Raw genomic sequence first — 24,771 nt, 5'->3', positions numbered from 1 at the left:
CAGATCCCCTGGAACTGGATTCAGATTGCTGTGACTTGCCGTGTCATGTGGGGAATTGAACCCAGGTCCTTTGCAAGAGCAGCCAGAGCTCTTAACCACTGAGCCATTTCTCCAGCTCTAGAATAAAGAACTTCTTTGTAGTAGTAGTAGTAGTAGTTGTTGTTGTTGTTGTTGTATTCCAAAACAGCCTGGGCTGTTCTGAAACCTGCTTCTCTGTAGAGCAGGCTAGCCTGGGATTCACAGAGATCCACCTGCTTCTGCCTCCTGAGTGATGGGATTAAAGGCGTGCATCATCATGCCCGGCCCTGAATTTTTTTTATTCTTAAGAGGAGCTTTGTCATCCCTCACTTTCATGGAACCCAGGGAAGACATTGCAGCTGCAGCCCTCCAGCACAAGCTGGAGTGTGGTCAAGGGTGGAGCCCCACCTAGAATCACCCAGTGAGGGCCTGGAGGTGTGGTCAAGGGTGGAGCCCCACCTAGAATCACCCAGTGAGGGCCTGGAGGAGTGGTCAAGGGTGGAGCTCCACCTAGAATCACCCAGTGAGGGCCTGAAGGAGTGGTCAAGGGTGGGGCCCCACCTAGAATCACCCAGTGAGGGCCTGGGGGCGTGGTCAAGGGTGGAGCCCCACCTAGAATCACCCAGTGAGGGCCTGGAGGAGTGGTCAAGGGTGAAGTCCCACCTAGAATCACCCAGTGAGGGCCTGGGGGCGTGGTCAGAGTGAAGTCCCTGCCTAGAATCCCCCAGTAGTGTGTCTTCCTTTCATACTGAAACCATGAGGTCCATTCTCAGCACAGAGGACAAAAAAAAAAAAAGAAGGGAGTGAGAAGTGTAGGCTTGATCTTTGTAATCCAGACCCTATAAGCATAACACTCTCTTTCGCTAGGTAGGAATCCCGGGTCTCCTTCAACCTGTACTGTAAAAGCCAGAGAAGTGGGTCATTGCTGCAAGGCCGGCATTGCCGAGTGAACGTTTGTAGGTGAGCACCCTTCCCGTGTGCCCCCTTACACACACGTTTCTGCTCTCCTCATTTTTATTAGAATCAGTTGCCTCAAGCCCCACCTTCCTTCGGGGACTTGAGGAAAAAAAAATCAGTGTGTTATAAATTAACCATCTCTGGGCTTCATCCTGGGAACCCCGCCAGCTGGCCACTGGCCATCGGCACTCCATCCAGATGCCCCGCCCAAGAGAACAGTTCATGGCCCCTCAACCCTGCTGGCGTCTTGGGCCTTCATCTGCTTCTCTCTCTCTCTGACCTGCAGGGCACCAGACTCAGCAGTATTCGGAATAGTCTTCCTCCACGTAGTTAGAAGGAAACCAGCCAATCTGGAGGGAGACAAGAAACCCATCAGAACAGCCTCTATCATCTTCACTTCTCGTCACATCAAGCTGGACCCCTCCTGCCTTAGGGCTTTGCACCTGCTGTTAATTCCTCCTCTGCACACGCACAAGGATGGCCCTCTGCCCCCTAAGTCTCTGCTCGTGTGCCACCTTGTCAGTAAAGCCTTCCTCAACCTCCCTAACATGATAAGCCCCACCCACTCCACACACACACACCACACACACACACACACACACACACACACACACACACACACACACACACACACGTGCCCTCTCCTTGGCTGTTCTCCACAGGGATCATCATCATCTGAATGGTCACATAGTCTGCTTTGTTTACAAGATTGATTGCTAAGCCAACTCCCCTCCCGCAACACCACACAAAGTCAACAAGGGCAGGGAGTTTTCTCTTCCACTCACCAGACTCCCCAGGTGGACTGCCTGGTTAAAGGTCAGCATGGTCTCACCAAAAATTGTTTCAAAAAGATAATAATTGGATAATGTTCCCCTTGCACCCAGAAACATCTCCACCTCATAGTAGGTCCTCAATAAATAGGATCAAGGTGGGGGAAATATGCTAAATCTCAGTGTCCCTTTGCCCCTCTGGCTCGGGGTGACCTTTATAGAAGCTGGACTCCATCTTACCACAGCCAGGCCACACACCCCACACCCCTCCCAGATGGCCATCCCTCCTGCCTCACCCGGCCATAGATCTCCCCACGCCACCAGCCTTGCTGTCCCTTCTTGTTGAGGATCTTGATGATGTCACCCTCCTTAAGGGACAACTCGGATCGGTCCCGGGCACAGAAGTCATAGCGGGCTTTGGCAGTGCCAAAATACTTGGTGCTTCCTGCTGTGAAGAGAAAATGAGATGGCTAAGCATTCGAGATAAACACCCAGGCATCATCTGGAGACAGTACAGAGAGGGGACATATTACTCTCAGGACGGTACCATCTAGTTGCAGGGCTTCTGGGATGGCTAGCTTCAGCTGTCAACTTGACTCAACCTAAAACCCACCCAGGAAGAGGGTCTCGGTGATGGACTGTCTGCATTGTGTTGGCCATGGCCTGTGGCCACATCTGTGGGAGTTGGTCTTAATGAAGTGAATTGATGTGGAAGATCTAAGCCAATGTGAGTGGCATCATTCCCAAGGCCGGGCTGGAAGGGCGAGCTCTTATACCATCTAAGAGTGGACAAAGTGAGCAAGCACCCGTTCATTCATTTCTCCCTGCTCCTGCCTGCTGGATGCGATGTGACCTCAAGTTCCTGCCTCCTTGACTTCCCCACAGGGATGGACAGTAACCTGGAAGTGTGAAATAAAATAAACCCTCCCACCACTGCGTTGCTTTTTTGTCGTGCTATTTTACCACAGCAATAGACATGAAAACTAGAGCAGCCCTAGTACTAGGCAACCTCTAGGCTGAAGGGATACAACTCTACCCCCACACTGTCCTCCTGGCCTAATGAGTACCCAAATTTAGGAAATTTTAATTTTTTAAGTAGGGCTCCATGATGCAGCCCAGTGTGGTTCCAGCTCACTAAATAGCCCATACTGAGCCAAAACTTGTCATCCTCTTGCCTCAGGCTCCTGAATAGTGGGGGTTGCAAGCATGCACCATCACACCTGGTAAAAGCAGGCCTTCAATAATCTTAATAGTGTTTTATGTACAGTCAACCTCTCTACATCTGTGAGTCCTTAACCTGAATATTTAAGTCCAGATGTGGAGACAAAGTTTACTGTATTTAAAATATATATATATATTCATGGGTGACTGGAAAGATGGTTCAGGGACTTGATTCCCAGCACCCACATGGAGGCTCCAAACCTCCACCTGTAACCCTGGTTCCAGAAAAATCTAACACCCTCTTCTGGATTCTGCGCACACTGTCCTCAAGTGTGCATAGCCATACACAGACACGCATGTCTACACATAATTAGAAACTAAAAATAGGGGCTGGAGAGATGGTTCAGTGATTAAGAATGCTTGCTGCTCTTCCAGAGAACCTAAGTCCAGTTCCCAGCACCCCAAAACCATCTGTAACCCTTTTCTGTACTCATGTGGGGCCCACACACGTGTGCATAGCACACGTATAAATAAATCTTAAATAAAAGCAGAAATCTCCAACATCACACAGTGCCACATAAATAAACACTTAATAAAGAGGCGTTAAAAGCAAAGGTGAGGGCAGGCAGGCCCTGGAATTCCTGTTGCTGTGCAGCCCTCCAAGCTGGGACATCTTCCTACCAGGTGGCTTGCTGATGACTCTCCTCTCAGGTTCCTTATAAGGGAACTGCAAGGTGGTGTCCAGCGACTTGAAGCAATCTTTGAGGGAATTCTGCTGGTAAAACTCCACCAATTCCTGGGGGAAAATTTAACCACACAAACAGTCATTATCCCAGCTGGCCAGGCCATGGTTGAGCTGAGCTCAAGCCCTTGTCTGCACTCCTAACAGCTCCTCAGCTTCTCCCTGTGGTGGTGCAGCAAGGACCGTCTGTGGAAGGGACCCTGTGATGGGCAGTACTGGCTACCAACCTGAAGGACCGAGGCTGACCCAAGACCCAAGCGGCAAGCCTCGGGGGCGTTTCTATGTTAACTGAGGTGGGCGGAGCCACCTGAATGTGAGTGGCACCACCCCATGGGCTGGGGTCCTGGGGTGAATAAAAAGGGGAAAGCAAGCTGAGCACCAGCCTCCATCTCTCTCTCTCTCTCTCTCTCTCTCTCTCTCTCTCTCTCTCTCTCTCTCTCTCTCTCTCCTTCCTGTCTATAGATGCAACGTGACCAGCCCCCTCAGGCTCCCTACCACCACGCCTCCCTCCAAGACAGTCCTCAGCCTCCAGCCATGAGCTGCAAGAACTGGTCCCTCTTCAAGCTGCGCTGCCAGATGTCTGGGTCACAGCAATGAACAAAGTCACCAACAGACACCCCAGGCTGAGGGCCAGTTCTCTACATAGTCAGTTCGTTTTTTACGTCCTGTCAAGTTTACCAAACAGGCTCACGAAATGCAAGGCCTCCCATGTCTTTATAATTAATAATCACGGAAGCGCAGGCCAGCAGGCACACCACACGTTACCAAGGTTCTCCTAGGAACCCTGAGGGGTGTGGCTGTTCACAATTCTCCCATTTAACATTTATTTATTTATTTATTTAAGGGGATGAATGTCACAGAGTGCATGTGGTGGTCAGAGATCAACCCGTGGAAGTCTCACCTTCCATCGTGTGGGTTCGAGGGGTCAAACTTGGGTTTGATGGGTGGTAACCGCCTTTATCCACTGAGTCAGTTTGCCAGTCCTCTAGTCCTCTCTCATGTTATAGAGAAACAGAGACACCAAATTCTCTCTCTGCCCAGGTCCCACAACAGACACAAGGCAATCATGAGTGGCAGCTGATTTTAGGCCTGGCCTCTGTAAAAGGCTTCAGATTTGATTTCAACTTCCCAGCTTGTTGAACTGATGGCTATTTCTCCCACAAATAGCTCATGCTATTTGTGGGTCCAAATTGAAGGGCATTTCACAAACAAAAGCGCCCCCATTCAAGAACTCCAGGCTAAAAATGTTCAATATCATTTTTTTTAAGGGAAGGAAGAAAGAAAACTGGGGGCGGGGCAGCTGAGATGGCTCAGTGGATCAAGTTCTTGCCTAAAAATCCTGGAGACCTGGGTTCCAGCCCAGAACCCATATAAAAGTAGAAGGAGAGAGCTGAGTCCACAGGGACCTCGGGGCTGCACAGGTTCACTGCAGTGAGCATGTGCGCAAATAATAAGAATAATAACAATAATGTAATTTTAAGTTATGAATTGTCTTTCGGGCTCTTTGAACTGATCATGGGTAAGGTCCACATGACTTACACCAATCAGCTTTAAAAGCCTAGAGGAAGATAAAATGAATTAACAGGGCAGTAAACACTAGCTAAACACTCATAAACGCTCAGCAAGACAGGCAGCCCCTCAGGTCAAGTGGAGCCAACTTCAAGATCTGCAAACATGTGGCCTCTTAAAGCCTGTGAAACGGGAAGGCTGTAACAGTGAGTGTCCATGCGCCCACCTGTGTGTGGGTGTGGATATGAATGTGGGGACCAGAGGCTGGCTTCAGCCGTCTTCCTCTACCGTGTTCGACCTTAAATCTAGAAGCAGGGCCTCGCGCTGAGCCTACAGCCTCCTGGTTGCCTAGGCAGCTTCAGCAGCAAGCTCCGGGAATCCATTTGTCTCCAGCTCCCAGAGCTGGGGTTACAGATGTGTGCTGCCACACCTGGCTTTTACGTGGGTTCTGGAGATTGAACTCAGACCCTCGGGAGCTTTATCCCTGAGTCATAACCCAGCTCAACCTACTTGGCATCAATAAATGCTCTTCTGTGAGTACCCGGCACTATTGTGTCAGACTTGTTTTCACCATTGGTCCTTAAGGGGATGACTTCGTGCTCTGCAGCTTCCTGGGAAGGGCTTCTCTAAATACAAACTGAGGACCCTAAGACACGAGTGCAGACAAGTGCTGCATGGGCTTTGAGCAGCTTCGGTGGAGGTAGGGAACAGTGGCCCTTACCGGAAGGCCCCGGAAAGCCTTTTTCTCCGTGATCCGGTACAGCCCCTCTGACGTCATGATTTTAATATGTTTGACCTCGACGTTATACCTGGTACAAGGACGAAAAAAGAATCAGAGGGTTGTAACCCGAGTCTGAGGACCGCTATCATGCCACTGCCCTGGCCACAAGCCCCCAAAGACAGACGAATCAAGCTGGACTCCTTCAAGCAAGAGGAGCCACACCTTTCAAAGACAGGAGCAGTGCGTAACCCATCCCTTCCCTGGGTACCAGCTACTCTAAGCCTTCCATGTGTTAATCTTGTACAGAAGGAGTTTTTTCTTCTTGAGGTAGTTCATCCCGAGGGTCAGCCTGCAGGACCCTGAATATGGGTCCCAACATCCCATGGATTGAAGTTCTAGACAGAGAGAGAGAGAGAGGCAGAGAGATAGAGAGACAGAGACAGAGAGACAGACAGAGACAGAGAGACACAGAGAGAGACAGAGAGAAAGAGAGACAGAGACAGAGAGGGGCAGAGAGACAGAGAGACAGAGAGAAAGAGAGAGACAGACAGACAGAGACAGAGAGAGACAGAAAGAGAGACAGAGACAGAGAGAAACATGAACACCCAACATTCATCACTGTGCTGCCTAGTTTTACAACAGCTTGACACAAACTATAGTCATTTGGGAAGAGGAGCCCCAACTGAGAAAATACTCTCAGCAGATTGCCCTGTGGGGCAGTTTCTTGATTGGTGGTTGATATAGGAGAACCCAGCCAGTTGTGGATAGGGCCATCCCTAGGCTGGTGGTCCTGGGTTCTGCAAGAAAGCAGACTGAGTAAGCCCCGGGGAGCAAGCCGCTAAGCAGTGATCCTCCATGGCCTCTGCATCAGCTCCTGCCTCCTGGTTCCTGCCTTGTTGCTCAGTGACGGAGTGTGATAGCGAAGGATATGCTCACGCAAACCCTTTCCTCTCCAAGTTGCTTTTGGTCATGGTGGATGTTTTTTCCCCCACAGCCATAGAGACCCTAAGACAATCTCTCTGCTCCCTGCATGTGGATGCAGTGTGACCAGCTGCCTCATGTTCCTGCACTGCGCCTTCCCGACGCCACGGTGGAGGGTTCTCTCCCTAGTGAGCTGAAAAGGCCCTTTCTCCATTAAGTTGCCTTTGTCAGGGACTCTTGTCACAGCAGTGTGACAAGCAAACCCACCACCTCCCCTCGGGCTGTGTTGAAAAGCCAGTGGGACGCTGCAAAGAGGACAGTGTCCTTGAACAGAGAGGAAAGGACTCTGCCATGCAACATGAAGGGCAGTAGAATAGGAAGGATGCAAAGCCCAGTGGCTCAGTGAACATGGTGGGTCACAGAGCAACAAAATGGAAAGAGACACCCAACCTCACAATATGGCAGGCCACAAACTAAAAAAGACAACATAAGGGAAAGATGGCCGTTTCTGCCAACAGGGGAAGCTAGGTAACACAAAACCCTAAAAATGCTTTTCTTTCTTTTTTTCTTTCTTTTTTCTTCCTCCTCCTCCTCCTCCTCCTCCTCCTCCTCCTCTTCTTCATCTTCTCTTTTAAGGGGTTGCAAAGATAGCTCAGCAGGTAAAAGTGCTTGCCTCAAAGCTTGTCAACTTGAGTTCAGCCCCTGGTACCCTCACGTTGGAAGATCAGAACTGACTTCGGCAAGTTGTCCTCCAGCCTTCACGGTGCACCGTGGTAGATGGGCACACAGGAAATAAACGCTTTTAAATTGCTGAGCTCTCGCCAAAAAAAAAAAAAAGGAAAACCCCAAAGCTAAAAATAAAGTTGAAAGCAAAGCTAGAGTGGCCAGCCAGTGCAAGTTAATTCCCCGAATGCTGCGTTGAGCTTGGCACCGAAAGCAGCCGTGTCCAACAGTCACGTGCACGGGTGGACTGGGTGCTGGCACGGCAGCCATTTCCCCCCTTGCTTCATGTGACCCCTTCACGAGCACAGGCAGTGTTTCTATCCGCTAATGACCTGGAGATTATGGACTAGACAAAGCTGGCCAGAGAGGCCCTTGGGAGCTTCCTGCCTCTCCCTCCCCAGCACTGAGGTCACAGGCACAGCCAGACATGGTTTCAAGTGGCGGCTGCTGAGAAACCAAACTGAGGCCCGAATGGTGGTTCAGAGGGCACTTTTCGAACTGAGCCGTCTTCCAGCTCCTATCATCATATAGTTTTCTGAAGCTACGGCACCGATGCAAATCAAAGCTATATAGAGGCACCATCTGACCCCAGTCATTATGGCTGTCACCAAAATAAAAAGCACAACCAAAATTCTAGAGAGGATTGAGTGAGCAAAGGACCCTGTGCACAGCCTGATGGAATCACAAACTCCCTAAGCTTGAACACTTCTACCCTTCAGCTCAAAGGGGGTAAGATGTCTATCTGTAGGAGCTGCGGAGACGACTCAGTCAGCAAAGGGCTTGCTGCTCAAGCATGAGGATCAGAGTTCGATTCCCGGCACCCGCATAAGGCGAAGGTGGATTAACACTTGTAACCTCAGTGCTAGGGAGGTAGAGACAGGTGGTTCCCCAGGACTTAGTGGCAGCCAGCATAGCCTGTCCTCAGGGAAAGTAATGCTCCAAAACTCAAGGTAAGGACAGCCAAGATGGCTCAATATGTAAAGGCACAACAGGGGTTCAAGCCCTGAGACCCACATGGTGGAAAAGGAAAGCTAATGCTTGCAAGCTGTCATTGACTGCCACATGCATGCTGTGGCATGTGTGCCCTCCCCTACACACATACAGATAGATGATAGATAGATAGATAGATAAATAGATAGATAGATATGGAATTTTTATTTCTTAAAAAAAACACCAAGCATAATCCTGCAGCCTCCACATGTGGACACATGAGTAAGCTCCCACATACATGTCCATGAATAACAAATAAATGATACAAGTAAAAGTCACATTTCAGTGGTGGGGGGTGTGAGTTAGTACAGTATGGAGACCAGGAAATCTGTCCTAGGGCAGCTAGCACATGACACCAACAAGCCTGTGTTCATCACAGAGCAGACAAGACACAGAATCAACTAAGGTGTCCATAGATGAAGAAACGATGATAGACACACACACACACACACACAGTGGAATATCATTCAGCCATGGAATGGATGGCATCCCGTCACTTATAACCTGGAGGAAGGAGAGGGCATTGTGTTACGTGAAATAAGCCAGACACAGGAAGACAAATAACACAGCTCCTAATTCACACATCAAAGCTAAAAGTGTTCGTCTCAAATAAGAGTAGAGGCAAAAAAAAAAAAAAAAAATGCAAGGGGAAGCGCACAAAGTAAGGAAGGGAAGAGGAGAGGAAAGTAAAGAATGGTACAATGCAGTATTTCAATAAACTGTGTGTGGACAGTGTACACGTTTACATGGTAAAAAGCCAAGATGTCCTTGGCAAGCCCAAGTCAGAAGGAGTATAGTTAGGGAGGAGGAGCCCAAGACAGAGGGGGCGTGGTTAGGGAGAGAGGCGTCCAGATGAGAGGGAGGTCAGCGAGAGAGTGGTGTCTGGAAGAAGCAGCCTAGGCCAGAAGGGGTGTGGCCACAGAGGGAGGAGCCCAGGTCAGAGGAGGCGTGGTCAGGAAGAAGCAGCCCAGGCCAGAAGGGGTGTGGCCATAGAGGGAGGAGCCCAGGTCAGAGGAGGCGTGGTCAGGAAGAAGCAGCCCAGGCCAGAAGGGGTGTGGTCAGCCCAAGTCAGAGGAGGCATGGTAAGGAAGGGAGGAATTACTTAATGCTGATGGCGAATTCTGCTGCATCTTTCACCCTCTGCCGCACCAAGTAGGTCCCATCAGAGCGGTTGATGAGGATGCCCTCGGCGCCTGCTCGCTCCATGGGGCCAGCATACCTGCCGGGACACACCTGAGTCAGTCATGCCAAAGAGTATAGGATTAGGGTGTAGCCCAGGCTTTTGGAGGGCGTCCCTGGAATTCGGTGGATTGGTTTGATGAGCATATTCCTGAGTTCACACTAATCTCTGTGAGCCATAGGACAGAAATAGAGTGAGGTATCAGGCTCAGATATGAAGGTTAAGGGAAGGGTGGGCGGGAGGACTAAGCAGGTCAAGGAGCTTGCTGCCAAGCCTGAGGATTTGAGTTCAGCCCTGGGGAACCACTAGATAAAGAACCAACTGTAAGTTATTCTCTGACCTATACACACACACACACACACACACAGAAATACACATGTACACGCATACATATGCACACACATATACGCCTGCATACGTACACACATGTATACACACATACAAAGTGGGAAGTCCTAAAATAAATTAATAGTATTTAATGCAATGTGTAAAAAAAAAAAAATTGGGGGCTGGAGAGATGGCTCAGCAGTTAAGAGCAATGGCTGCTCTTCTAGAGGACCCAGGTTCAATTCCCAGCACCCACGTGGCAGGTCATAACTGTCTGTAACTCCAGTTCCAGGGAACTGTAACCCTCATACGGGCATACCCAGAGGTAAAACACCAATCCACATAAAAGAAAAATAAATAAATCATTTTAAAAACAGAAAAATTAAAAGCCAACTTAAAAAAAAAGAAGGATGAGTTCAAGCACAGGAGCAGTAAGGCCTCAGGGACACCAGGCTTAGCGTAAGAACCAGACACCAGCCTGACATGGTGGTGCACACCTATAATCCCAGCACTTGGGAGGCAGAGGCAGGTGGATCTCTGAGTTCGAGGCCAGCCTGGTCTACAAAGAGAGTCCAGGAAAGCCAAGGCTACACAGAGAAACACTGTCTAAAAAAAAAAAAAAAAAAAAAAAACAAAAAAAAAAACACCAGACACCAAAGGCCACAGTCTGAGACTCCATGTAGGAAATGTCCTGAGATAGCAGCCAGATTCATGGGTGCTGAGGTTGCTCCGGAAAATCCTGCTTATAGGAATAGGACTGGGGAATGGGTAGAATGTTCTGGAACTAAAGGTGATGACTGCACTCCATTCTGAATGTACTAAAACATAGCAACTACAAATGTAAATATGAATATATTATGATGTGATGTGTTTATATCTCCTTTGAGATATTACTGTTGTTTTGGGTCTGAAGAGGGGCAATCGGTTCTCTCCTCTTGCCAGGGAAACAAGCCTTGTTCTGTTCCCTGAACTTGGGGCCTCACAGCAAGCACTTTTATGCACTAAGCCCTTCCACTGGCCATGTCTGTCTTCTTACACAATACATGCTGAAGTAATAATATTAAATGCATAACTACATGTAAAACGTATTATGATGATATATGTAACATTAATAATAGTTATATGTAATGTATACTTATACAAACATAACTACATTTTTATATATTGTTGGTATAGACATAATATAACATATTTTTATATGTCATCAACACCATCATCATCACTTTCAACACCATCACCAGCACCACTGTCATCATTATCCTGACCACCAATGACTATTACCATCACTATCACTCTCGCCACAACTACCATCACCACAATCACATTCATCACACTCTCTCTCCACCATTAACACTATCATCACCACATCCTCATCACCACTGATACCATCACCACCATCACCACCATTAACCCAATCATCAGCACCATCACCACCATCCTCATCACCATTACCACTATCATCAACATCTCCACCACCATCATCATCACTATCCTCATCACCACCAACACCATGGCCACCACCCTAATCACCATCACCATCACCATCAACACATCCTCATCACTATCAACACATCCTCATCACCATCCCCATCACCATCCTTATCACAATCACTACCATCATCAACAACAACACCATCATCACCATCTCTACTATCAACATTACTCTCCTTATCTCCATCTCAATCAACACCAACACCATAGCTACCATCCTCTCACCACCAACACAATGGTCACCATCCTCACACAGTCACTACCATCATCACCACCACCACCATCATCACCATCTCTACCATCATTATCACTATCCCCATCACCACCAACACCATCGCCACCATCCTCATCCTCATCACCATCACCACCATCATCACCACTACCATCGTCACCACCATTACCGTCACCTCCATCGTGACTGTTACTGTGACTCTCATAATTTCCCAGAATGGGGGACTTTCCTTTCCCCTCTCCCTCTGTAGCAGCTCTCAGCCTAGGGTAGGCTCGGAAGTAAGTGCTTGGGATCCAAATAATAAATTACTGATTGTTCTGAAATCCCCTACATTCAGCCTGAGTTCTCCCGCCCACCCACCACATGCATGCCCATCTTAAAACAATGAAGGCTGATTGTACTCACCAGAGGTGCACAGACAGGTCCTGAGGAGGACCCTGGGGACACAGACAAAAACCCAGACTCAGAAAAGAGGCCCTTGCCTGGAAGTCCACGTTCCAGGCACTGTGCTATTCATGGGAAAAACAACTCTAGAACCTAGTTGTTTCTCCTCATGTCAATACATTATATATAATATAGATATACTAACCTCAAGCTAAGTCAGGTTTCCAACATGACCCAAACTAGAACCACCCAGGAAGAGAGTCTCAGTGAGGTACTGTGCAGATCAAGCAACCAGTGGGTGTGTCTGGGGGGCAGATTCTAAATTATGTTAACTGATGTAGGAAGCCCAGCCCACTGTGAGTGGGTCATTCCCTAGGCAGGAGGTCCTGAACCTTACAAGAAAGGATAAACTGAGCAGAGCACACACAAGCAAGCACATGACAGTGTGCACAGCCATTTCTCTCTGTTCTTGAGATATAAACAGCTGTTTGAAGTTCTTGCCTTGATTTCCCTACAATAATGGGCTATAACATGAAATTATAAGCTGATACAGACCCCTTTCTCCCCCAAGTTTTTTTTTTCTGTCAGAGTACTTTATCACAGTAACAGAAATGAAACTAAGACACAAGGAATGATGTTTCTTTCCTTCAACAATGGACAAAAGTCTACATGACATAACAGATGCATAACGTGGCAGATGTATAGATGACAAGGAAGTAGAAGCAACGAGGCCTGGATGTTGGCACAATGTTCTCGTGGACTGTGTACAGTTTACCCTTATTTATTCAAATGCTGATTTCTCTACCCCACTCTCTGCATCAATCCAGACATTGCACTGTGATGTTTATTCTAAGCATCTCCTGTTTCAAGTTTGTGTAAACATATCACCATTTGTTCTTTGTGCTGCTAATAAAGCAAACTAGTCAATGCTGAGCAATAACAGAGAATAGGGTGGGACATCCCGATCCAATGAGGGGAGGAGAAAAGAGGAGGAAGGAGAGGGCGGAGTCACGAGGAGAAGACTGGGAAACATCAGGAGAAATGAACCAGGCCTAGGAGATGATTTAAAAGCGAGTATAAAGTGGGAAATCAGAATGGGATGAAACTATTCTAGCATGGAGGTTTAGGATGGAGTAATTATTGCTCAGCATTGTATTACAGGCTAATTAAATAGATCGTAGTCAATCTGTGTGGTTATTTGGGTATAAAACTGGTTAAGCAGTAACCACTGATTTCACTAAAATAATAATTCATTATTAAATATTAGTAATCTTTCCACACCTGGAGTAAAGAGTGGGAATGACAAGACTGAGAAGGAGAGATGGGGGAGAAGGTAGGTAGACAGGGAGGGACCAGGAAACACACAGTCAGAGAACATGATACACATGTATGACAATGGCTTCGTGAAGTCCATGGCCTGTGTGTAATGAATATTCACCACTTAAAGTTATATTAAAGAAAGATTTTCCGGACATGTGCAGATGAATGAAATCACTCCTTCCAAAGACAACGAATAGGATCCATGCGTGGCTATGTAGATAGAAGGGGCAGCGCCCCCTAGGCGAGCTGTCTACCGCTCAACTGCATCCTTAACCCGAGATGGTTGCTATTGTTTAGAATTTGTTGGCAGTGTTGGGGTAAAGATTCAAAGCCTTGTACATAAAAGCAAGCACTCTAACCCCTAGCTATGTCTCAGCCCCTCACTGGGGGGATCCTAGGCGGGGAGCTCCACCCCTGACCGTGCCCTGGACCTTGAGATAATCAGTCAGTACTACACAGTCTGGGATGAATGATGGAGTTTGAAACTCACAATGTAATTTGACACTAGAGAAATTTAAGTTCAGACTGAGGGCTTACAAATGTGACATAAAAATAAAGGGGAACTGATGGGGAAGAGGATAGGAGACACCAGGAAGAGACATAGAAAATAGGGAGGACAGTTGTGGGCGGATACGGACAAAAAGGAGAATGACCTAAACATATAAAATTGTCGTCATGAATGCCATCTTTTGATGTTAACTGAAAGTTAATTTAGGACCAGCAAGATGGTTGGAGAGTAAAGGTCCTTGTCACCACATTTAGCCACCCAAGTTCAATCCCCAAGCTCTCTATAGAGTGGAAGAGGAGAAGCAACTCTCACAAGTTGTCCTTGAACCTCCACATATAAGCCATGGAACGCACACCCACACACATGCAAAATAAACGAATGAGTACAGTGTAACAGAAAAGAAAATTTAAAGGTGAATTAAGAATACTGAACTTAGCTGGGCAGTGGTGGCGCACGCCTTTAATCCCAGCACTTGGGAGGCAGGGGCAGGCAGATCTCTGTGAGTTCAAAGCCAGCCTGGTCTACAAAGTGAATCCAGGACAGCCAAGGCTCCACAGAGAAACCCTGTCATGAAAAACAAAACAAAACAACAACAACAACAACAACAACAAAAGAACACTGAACTTGAAGAGTGTGGCCCGTGGTAGATGAACCTAATGCCAATCAATGGCCTCACTTCCACGAGCAGCACAAATTAGACTCAGGATTATGTTTAAAAGAAAAAAAATAAAAAGAGCACAAAGTTGGTAGGGAGGAGAATGGATCTGAGAGGAATTAGGTGCAATGAATGATAGGCGAATATGACAAAAATATATTGTATGCATGTGTGAGATTCCCCAAGAATTGATTTAAAAATAGCTTATTTTTGAAAGAAAAGTAATAATGAACAGGAAATCGCTGAGGAGAAAGCAACAGCTTCTGTCCATCAGGAACGTGGCCAGGAAGGAGGAGGCCATGACACTTCCACAGGAGTCAGTTTAGTGTTTGCGAAAGAAGCTAGGGACTGCCTCACCACCGTCTGCACCTGCTCTGTCCCATACAACATCCCAGGAAAAAGTGCAGGTTCTGTCATAGAAAAAGCAAGACATGTCTGCAAGCAGCAGTTGCATGCTGACTAAAGGTGGCTCAGAGAAGCAGCCGAAGCCTCGGTTTGGGAACAGGATGGGTAGGAAGATGACGGGTGGACACATGGATGATCTATGAGGGTTTCGTGAGGTCACCCCCTGGTTGGCCTAGTCCACTAGGGCCCTATCTAAACCCTCGACCCTCATACAATCTAGAATTGAGGCACTCACGTGAACATAGGGACGCACTCTGTTACAGGGAAACCAGCCGACTTCATTAGTAGCAGTATTCCTTCCCTAAAAAAATGCAGGAGACAAAAACATGAGCAGAATTTATAAGTATCCATTTGTGTGTGTGTGTGTGTGTGAGAGAGAGAGAGAGATGTGTACATCCATTTCTCCTCTCAATGTATACTATGTTTACTCATCTCTCCCTCACCATGAAGAACTAGGAACATGTTTCAAAGGTAGAGCCCCAACCTAGAGTCCCCCCGTGACGGGTTAGGAGCGTGACTTGGAAGTGGAGCCCCTACTTAGAATCCCCCCAACGAAGGGCTACAATTATGACTCAGCAGATACAATATCTGCTTAGCACCCTTGAAGCCCCAAGGACCCAGCCTCAGGACCACAAGACTTTTTTTCTTTTAAATCCAATCCATAAAATAAAATACACTGTAGTATCCTATAGCTAGCAAGGCTCCCAGGAAGGCATCCATCCCCAGATGTCTCCACTGACATACCCTTCCCATGGGGATCAACTCCAGGACCTTATGAGACTATGACCCTAGTCCCTCAGATTCCCCGCACCATGGCCCTGACTTGAGCCCATAGCCATGACCTCATTTACACTTGTACTCCTCAGGAAGCAACTCAAAAGCCTCATGGGGCTGGTCACTGGCCCTTTCCATTTCACCTGTAGCGATAACACCATACTCATGCCTTGACCCTCGCTCCTACAGCCACAGGCCGTACCTCCCACCAGTTGTGTTCAGCCTCAGCCTTAGTGAGCTCCACAATGTCCCCAGGGTTGAGCCGCACAAAAGGTCCAAAGGCTCCAGGTGGTGGAGGGATCCCATAGTATTCCTGAAACACTTCCATCTTAGGCAGACCTGGAGGGTGGAAGGAAATGGAACAACGTGGCTGGCAGAACGCTCAAGGCTGTGTCTTGAAACCCACCAAAGAGGGTCTAAAATGAAAAAGACTGATAATCCCAAGGGGTGATGAGGGTGTGGGGAAACTGGAACTCAAGTGGGACAGCATCTACTAAAGAAAAGTTTATCTACCCTGGTTGCCTGAAATTCCACTTGCAGTGTATACCTTGAGGAAGATGAAAACACACAGCTGCCTAGAGGTGGAGCCCCTGCCTTGAATCCCTTACTAAGGTGCTGGAGTTGAGGCTCAGAGGGGGAGCCCCTGCCTAGAAGCCCACAATGAGAGGTTGGGGCATACCTCAGGGGTGGAGCCTCCTTCCCCTCCTGGACTAGCAACCAGTTTACTTCCTAAAATACTCCACACACTCACCCAGTTCATTTCTTTTCTTGTCCTGAGCCCTTCGGTGTAGCTTGTCCTAGATGGAGAGATAAAGAAAGTAGGTACCTATTCCAAGCCAGGCAATTCCTTAGCCCTTCACTTTCCCCATCTATCCAAGGATGACGATGCCCATTCCGATGGTCTTCTGGTTCCTCTCTCATGAGCCTCTATGATTCCCCAAGTAAAGAACAAATAAAATTGGGTCTTACCTTCTTCATAGTCCCCAAGAAATCTATGGAAGGGAAAGTCCATCATTCAGAAGGGAAATTCCCACCACAGAGAAGCTAGCCCACCACCCTCACGTTGTTTTAGAAATACCTTGTCCATGGCGACCACATGGAGGCACCCTCCCCAGACACTCCTTGTGTGCAGGTGCCCGGCACCTGTGACAGCGATATCCCTGGTAGAATGTGCCTCTGGAAAGCAGAAGAGATAAAGGAGAAGCAGGGGTTATTGCTGCTAATTAACATATGTCCTTTGAAAGAAAACAAAGGCCAAGTGTGGCAATGCCCATCTGTCATCCCAGCATTGGAAAGATGAAGCGGATGGTGCATTCAGGTCTAGCCTGGGCTACTGAGGAAGACACTATGCGAAGGAAGGAAGAGGCAGATGAGAAGGAGACGGGGAGAGGAGAGGAAGAATGGAAGCAGAGGAAGAAGAGAAGGAAAAGGAGTAAAAGAGAAGTAATATATCACAGTACGGTTTCCCTTCCCTCACGCAAGTGACCAGTGAAGGGTCTCTCTCTACAGGGGACAGACGAAGCCAGCTCAAGGCTCAGGCTTTCCCACATACACACCTGAGTAACATCTGGCAAGCCTTGCAGGAAGTAGTCTCCTCAAAGGAGAACATCTGAAAGTCATGTCCATTGGCTGTGGCATTCTCTGGGTAGATGTTGGAGCTGGAGAGAGAATTTGAAATCAGAGAGCCAATACATGGACAAATAGCATTCTACAGAATACATCTGGGCATTCATGCAGGGATGTTTGAGTTGCGTACAGCATCAGGCTACTGTGAATCAAGGTGCTGCGAATATCAACAGAGAGAGGAAATAAGTGGGCAAGTGGGTACCAAAGGCCAGGAGAAAAGTGGAAAGTGATGGATTCGTGGGAACAGTGTCTCCTTTGGGGGTGAGGAAAGGGTTGTGTGCTAAGAGGTTATAATTACATATTTCAAATGTGATAAATGCTATGGAATTGTAGCTATGAGATGTTTGAGATTTAATTATTCTTCACGGCAGTAGAATGAAGGGCATGTGGGGGAGGAGACAGAGCAGAGGGAAGAGGACATTGAGGTAGAGAAAGAGAAAGAAGTTAAAGAAAGAGAGAAACAAATGGAAACGTGGGCGGGGAGTATGTATGTGGAGGAAAACAGGAGAAGGGAGAAGAAAAAGTAGAGAATTAAGGAAAGGGTAGAGGAAAAACACAATGCGAAAGTCTGTTTATTCTTGTCTTTTTGTTTTTAGTTTGTTGCTGCTGTTGTTTTTGTTTGTTTGTTTGTTTTTTCATTTTTCTCTTCTGAGGTTTTGGGGGGAGGGTTTGCTTTTGTTTTTTGGTGTTGTTGTTGTTGTTGTTGTTGTTGTTGTTGTTTATTGATGTTGTCATTTTTGCAGTATGGGGATTGGACCATTGGACCATATAACAGAAAAAAATGGGACTCACATGGCCATTTCAAACTGTTCCATCCACTTCTTCTTCAGCTCCCGAGTCTTGAAGAACAGCTCATAGCCCTGGGCTCCTTGCTCCTCGATCAGAAGGAACATGTGGCTCCACTGTGTGTGGAGAAACATGTCTCAATTGGAACCCCCTGCAGAAGGCAGGACCACGTCGTACCTGCCCCTCACCCCTCAGGGTAATAAACTGCTCTTGCTCCTGGACCTATGCATGGCCATGTTCAATCAGGGCATCTAGACCATGCAAGCACACATCAGCAAGTCCGAGTCACACACAGCCCTCCATGGAAACACACCAAGTCACTCTCCTCCAGGGGGTAGAGAGGAGAGAGTATGGAGGAGAAAGGGGGAAAGAAGAGAAAGGATCAAAGAGTGCAACTTCACCTCAAGCATCATCCCCACATCCTGACCAGTGGGATCTTGTAGAACAGCCCAACTCCCTCCCATACCCATCACTGATCTGGGACCCTGTGTTATTTTCTTTATAGAATCCATTTCTTTTTTTATCCTTAGTTCCTACAAGGTAAGTGTCGTGGCAGAGGGGACAGTGCCTGGTTTTGTTTGGGGTCTTTGCTTTTGTTGTTGTTGTTGTCAGATTTTTGTTTTGTCTCTCGGGGGTTTTGTTTCTATTTTGTAGATGCTATCGTTTTTGCCTCCTATAATCACTAGACCACTGATCTCATCCTCAAAACTCTCAGGACTGATACTGAAGCCACTCTGTAGACCAGTCAGGTCTTGAACTTGGAGTCCTCCAGCCTCAGACTCCCACGTTGCTAAGATTACAAGCCAGCACCGCCAAGCCTACCTCCATCTCTGTTTCTATCCTAGTCTCCAGAAGAATGGATGCAGATATTTAAGTGTTCAGTGTTGGGCTGGGGCAATGGCTCAGTCAAGAAAGTGCATGAGGATCTGAGTTCAAATCCCAGAAGCTACATTAAAAATATGAGGAGTGATGTCATGTGCTTGCAATCCTAGATCTGGGGAAGCATAGACAGGAGACTCTCTGGGCAACCCCTGGTCAGCCAGTCTAGCCTAAAGGGCAAGCCCCAGGTGGATGGCCGCTGAGGAATGACATCTGAGACTTCACCTCACACACAAAATAGAATGTTTCAATAAAAAGATTAAAGGGCAAGCAGTTAATTGTGCTCTCTTCTCCCTCTCTCTCTCTCTCTCTCTCTCTCTCTCTCTCTCTCTCTCTCTCCCTCCCCATTTCTCTCTCCATATATATATATATTCATCCATTTCTTTCTCCCCATTTCTCTCTCCATTTCTCTCTCTTTCTCCCTCCCTCCCTCCCTCCGTCCCTCTCCCTCTCCCTCTCCCTCTCCCTCTCCCTCTCCTCCCTCCCTCCCTCCCTCTCTCTCTCTCTCTCTCTCCCTCTCCCTCTCCCTCCCTCTCTCTCTCTCTCTCTCTCTCTCTCTCTATATATATATATATATATATATATATATATATATATATATATATATTCATCCATTTCTTTCTCCTCATTTCTCTCCCTCCCTCCCTCTCCCTCTCCCTCCCTTCCTCCCTCTCCCTCTCCCTCTCCCTCTCTCTCTCTCTCTCAAGCTGCCCGAGCAGCTGAGTCCTCATGACAGAGTCCCACCTTCTTGTTGTCTCTCTCCCCGGAGGAGTCATCTCGAACTTGGAAGCTGTGCAGGTTCACCGAGACCTTGAGGTCGTAGGAGTCCCCCCGGCGCTTACAGATGAGCAGTGCCTTGTCCAGCAGGAAGGCATACCTGCAAGCCTCCGGGTCAGGGGCCCACGTCTGACCCCTCCCAGCTTTTCCCCTCATCTTCCGGGCCTCTCCCCACCACGCTGTGGAATTCCACCCTTGACCATGACAAACTTAGTAAACTCACTGGTGCAGCCTAACTTCAATCACGTGATCCGAGTTGGCGTGCAACACTGTAAAACTTCGCTCAAGCACGTGTCCACCAAGGCTCTACTCTAATTAAGGTGACTCCACCAAGCTTTCTCTCAATCAGACTCTGCATTCATCTTGACTCCCCATCCCCAAATCTAGGATGACTTTGCCCACAGGTCTGCTCAGGAAGCTGGCTCCACAAGAATCCTTCAGGTCTATCTTGGGTCTACTGACTGACTTATCTAGCTAGGCGTCTAGCCACGCCCCCTGGCCAGACTGCGCCCCAGATCCATGTTGACTCTACCTGCCTGCCTGTCTAAAACCTTGGCCACAACTAGGCATGATGTCACTTGTCTTTATCCCAGCACTCAGAAGGCAGGGGCAGGCAGATGTCTGTGAGTTCAAGGCCAACCTGATCTACACAATGAGACCCTATCTCAAAAATAAGAGATTCTGGCCTCACACAGATTCGTCTCAAGTCTATGTTGACCCCGCCAACCTACCTGCCCCACCTCCTGCCGAAGCCTCACCCCCGCAGACTCGTTTGACTCTGCTCCACTTTCCACCTAAGCACTGGCCCCGCCTACAACCTCTTCTCCCTTGGTCCAAGTTGGCTCCACCCACCTGTCAGTCTTGGACCGGCGTTCCACTGAGGCGATCTTGAGTTCTCCATCAATCTTAGGCCGGCCGTAGTTGGCCAGAGACTGGTCCTGCACAGTAGGCATAGCGGGGTCTAGCTACCGATGCCCCAGAAGGGGACCAGCACCCTGCCCGTGAGTCCACCCGGCTCCACCCCTCACCCGCTCCACCCCTCACCAGGTTCTCAATGGACAGCTGGAAGTTCGTGATCTGCCTCAGAGTTTCATTGTCTCTCTTGACCTCATTCACACACTGGGCCAGGTCCTGTGAGCAAGAGATGGTGACGGGCTTTCTTGCCTACACCCTTGGCCCAGTCCCTTTTGTGGCCCAGGATAGAGGACCAAGCCCCCTTGAGGAGGCAGAAAAGAGGCTGCCAGCATGGGTGCCCAAGCAACAGCACCCACTCCCTCACCCTCATGGCGTCCAGGGCCAGCCGCAGGTTCTCCTTTTCCGTAGCATCCTGCGTGTGTTTCACTAGCTCCTGTGTGGACCAAGGAGTCAGACTTAATTAACCCGTGCCTGCCCCCATCCTCTGAGAAGAATTTCCAACTGGTGCTGACCCAACAGGTCCTCCTAGAGGCTGGGGTGTGACCCAATAGCTGGCATACTGCACCCCTCAAAGCCAGACCTCCCCCAGCATCTAAGGCTCAGAGTTTAAGCACACCCCAGATGCTGAAATGATTAATTTTGTCTTGTTGGCGTAGTCATGATTAGCAGGGAAGAGACTCTCAGGGAGGGGCTGTCTAGATCCTGTTGGCTGTGAGGGTGTTGATGGGGGATTGTCTTCATTGTGTTCACAGGGGTGGGAAGACCTGTCCCTTGTGAGTGGCACCACCCCCTGGGTTTGGATCCTGGGCCTATGTAAGTGTGGCGATTTCACCAGGCACAGGTGAGCAAGCAGGCATCCAGATGGCTCTGAGCTTGACTGTGGATGCCGTTAGCTGCTTAGACTTCCTGCCTCGACCTCCCAAGGCGGTGGACTCTAACCTGGAAATGTGCTTTCTCCCTTACCATTGCTTTTGCCTGGGCGTTGTTTTTGTTTTGTTTTGTTTTGTTTTGTTTTTCAATTGAAGCAACAAAATGGAGACTAAGCCAGTACCCAACCACACCCAGGGGACCCCGCCTTGTGCTGGCACCTGGAGGAGGAGGTGGTATTTCAGCACCCGCTGCATGGGCACCATCAGTAGATCCCGCAGCGTGAATCGCCCATTGTTGGCTCTTTGAGAACATTCCTGGCAGGGGAGAAAATGGGAGCATCATGGGAACCAGGTGGACACAGGGAAGCCGGGGGAGGGGAGGTAGGGGAGGAGGAACTAAGAGCAGTGGCTCGATCTGTGAGGTGCCTGCCATACTGGCATGGGGAACTGAATTCCACCCCCCCCAATAACCCACAGCAAAATTAAAATTAAAATTAAAAATACTGGGCAGGGGCTGGAGAGATGGCTCAGAAGTTAAGAGCGTCATCTGTTCTTCCAAAGGTCCTGAGTTCAACTCCCAGCGACCACATGGTGGTTCATACCATCTATAATGAGATCTGGTGCTCTCTTCTGATAGGCAGAATGCTGCATAAATAAATCTTAAAAAAAAAAATACTGGGCATGTTGATGCAGGTAGTTGTAAGCTCAGCACTCGGGAGGCAGAGGCAAATTGACCACTGGTGCTCACCGGCTTGCCAGCTGAACCAAATGAGCAAGCCTCAGCTCCCAGGGAGAGACCCTGTCTGGTAAACAAGGGGTTGGTGAGGTGGCTCAGCAGGTAAAGAGACTTGTGGCCAAACCTGACAACCTGAGTCCAGTCCCTGATTCCCTCACAGACAGACTGTGGCATGTGCACACCAATAAATATGTGTACAAGCAAATAAATGTAAAAGAGGGAGTGAGGAGATTGCTCAGTGGTTAAGGGAACTAGTTGCTCTTGCAGAGGGCCTGGGTTCGAGTCTCAGCACCCACACAACCATCCTTAACTTCCAGTTCCAAGAGATCTGATGCCTTCTTCTGGCATCCATAGGCACTGTTCAAAAGTGATGCACACATATATACATGCAGGAAAAACTCCCAAAAAAAGATTAAATTAAATTTAAATTTAAAAGAAATGTGGAATGTGATAAAGACTCCAAGTGTTGACTTTGGGGCACTACAGGAACATGTATGCGTATGGACCCATGCACACATGCACACGTGCCTTGAATAGACATGTATTCAAGGAGCTTCCCACTCCTGTGCTTTCACTACAGCCTACCCAAAGCACAGCATCTCCCAGGGCAACAGAAGCCAGTGTTGCACTTAGCAGGCAGTGGAGGGAGAGGGACCCATGAGCCACACTGGGATCCAATTCAGATCAAGACTCAGCCTGGCATCGGTCTCAGGATAAACTTGGGGCATCATGAATGTTCAGGTTCATTCCCAAACCAAGGTTCAGTGTGAGGTGAGATCTGCATTCAGAGTCAAAGCTCTCCTGGGGTATGGGCTCAGAGTTCTGGGCCATATCTTCCCTGACCCATGGTCTCCACACGGCCTCTGGAAGTCTCACCCTCCCACTAGCGCAGGAGAGATGGCTCAGTTGGAAAATGCTTGCCATGCAAGCGTGAAGACTTGAGTTCAAACACCCAGCACCCACATGAACAGCCACGCACAGTCACATGTGTCTAAATCTAACTCTAGCACTGGGCGAGAGGAGCAGTCAGCGACCAGACACAGACAGATAGATGCTCAGTGCTCAGTGACCAGCGAGTCTAGCCAATCAGTGAGCTTCAGGCTCAGCGAGAGACCTTGTCTCAAAAATATAAGACAGGGAGCTATAATGGAGAACTCCGGGCATCAACTTCTAGCCTCCGAATACGAATACACACACACATAGTCTGGGGAGGTGGAGACCCACAGGTCCCTGGGGTTCCCTGGCCAGTCTAGCCTACCTGGTGAGTTCAAGAGCAGTGAGAGACTCTGCCTCAAAAAACAAGGTAGGTGGTGAACCGTAAGTTGTCATCTGATGTCTACAAGCATGCGTGCGCGCGTGCACACACACACACACACACACACACACACACACACACACACACACCCCTGAATGTGCACACCCCAACCCCATCTGCCCCATGCTCCCGTAAGACAGGATCCCACGAGGGTACCACAGCCCCACCTCCAATTTCATCTGCACATCCTCTCGTGCTGTGGCCACTTGATCCAAGTGCTTGCTGGCCGACTCCACTTGACTGCAATAACGGCCATAAACGAGGAACCTGTGGGCCAGGGTGGGACACCGCGCAAGCATGATCAGTAGGTCAGGGATATCTCAGCACACGTTCTGGCCTCGTCCATCCCAAGTGCATAACCCCAAGCCACAGTTTCCCCATCTGTAACAAGGGCCTGGCAACATTACCTCCCAGAAAGGTTAACGTAACAGTAAGTAACCTAACAGTAAATGGGAGAGTGCAGCATACAGAGTGTGACCAATGGTTGCCGACTTCACAACCAATTACTGAGCACCAACTGTGTGCCAGCCCTGCGCCAAGTGCCTTATACAGTGGTTTGTTCAATCTTCACTGTAACTGTGAACACGCCGATTCTAGATAAGGAAGCAATAGCGTCCCAGTGACACGTGGCAGAAGGAAAGGTTAAACAAGAGCTGGGAAAACCAGCATGGCTTATCTCAGGGGTGGAGCCCCCTCCTAGGATTCCCCCAATGAGGGGCTGGGGGGCGTGGCTCAGGGGTAGAGGCCCCTCCTAGAATCCCCCAAGTCACCTGTATTCACTCAGTGAAGAACTTTGCCCAGTGGTCTATCAATGTCCCTCTCAAGCATGGCTGTGACCTCCAGAACCTGATCAGCCATGTCTCACCTCTCCTTATACTTGATGAAGACCTGATAGAGTGTTGTTGCTCCCGGGCCAGCCAGGGCATCCTTCAGTTCCTTCAGGAAGTGGGTGTGCACAGACAGCAGCTCCTACCCCGAGGGGAAAAGTAAGGGGGAAAAAATGAATCTGGGGTGGAGCCTGGGCACAGACACAGACAGAGCAGCAGGAGAGGAGAGTTACACACCAGAGAGAGAGAGAGA

At 48.6% G+C, this 24,771-nt stretch overlaps 1 protein-coding gene across 2 annotated transcripts in view; it reads right to left on the bottom strand.

The window, feature by feature from the left end:
* Positions 1–1,014: 1,014 nt before the first annotated feature.
* The window catches only part of VAV1 (vav guanine nucleotide exchange factor 1), a 45,190-nt gene continuing 21,433 nt past the window's right edge, over positions 1,015–24,771 (bottom strand). Inside the window, exons 8-27 of one of the 2 annotated variants that reach the window (XM_084795958.1) lie at positions 24,557–24,660; positions 23,859–23,958; positions 21,860–21,955; positions 21,136–21,204; positions 20,901–20,987; positions 20,709–20,794; positions 19,824–19,956; positions 18,207–18,316; positions 17,345–17,446; positions 16,867–16,964; positions 16,758–16,780; positions 16,540–16,585; positions 15,991–16,127; positions 15,250–15,315; positions 12,148–12,179; positions 9,615–9,731; positions 5,879–5,966; positions 3,588–3,702; positions 2,042–2,193; positions 1,015–1,325 (exon numbers count right to left, since the gene is read on the bottom strand). In XM_084795958.1, the coding sequence (XP_084652084.1) occupies positions 1,272–1,325; positions 2,042–2,193; positions 3,588–3,702; positions 5,879–5,966; positions 9,615–9,731; positions 12,148–12,179; positions 15,250–15,315; positions 15,991–16,127; positions 16,540–16,585; positions 16,758–16,780; positions 16,867–16,964; positions 17,345–17,446; positions 18,207–18,316; positions 19,824–19,956; positions 20,709–20,794; positions 20,901–20,987; positions 21,136–21,204; positions 21,860–21,955; positions 23,859–23,958; positions 24,557–24,660 (1,815 nt within the window). In that variant the 3' untranslated portion in view covers positions 1,015–1,271. The remainder of the gene's footprint in view (positions 1,326–2,041; positions 2,194–3,587; positions 3,703–5,878; positions 5,967–9,614; positions 9,732–12,147; positions 12,180–15,249; positions 15,316–15,990; positions 16,128–16,539; positions 16,586–16,757; positions 16,781–16,866; positions 16,965–17,344; positions 17,447–18,206; positions 18,317–19,823; positions 19,957–20,708; positions 20,795–20,900; positions 20,988–21,135; positions 21,205–21,859; positions 21,956–23,858; positions 23,959–24,556; positions 24,661–24,771) is intronic. The other variant, XM_084795959.1, reaches the window with a different exon arrangement.

Source organism: Acomys minous, assembly GCF_964271855.1.
Source record: "Acomys minous genome assembly, chromosome: 9".
NCBI classification, from domain to species: domain Eukaryota; kingdom Metazoa; phylum Chordata; class Mammalia; order Rodentia; family Muridae; genus Acomys; species Acomys minous.
This window is presented reverse-complemented; position numbering and strand designations above follow the sequence as displayed.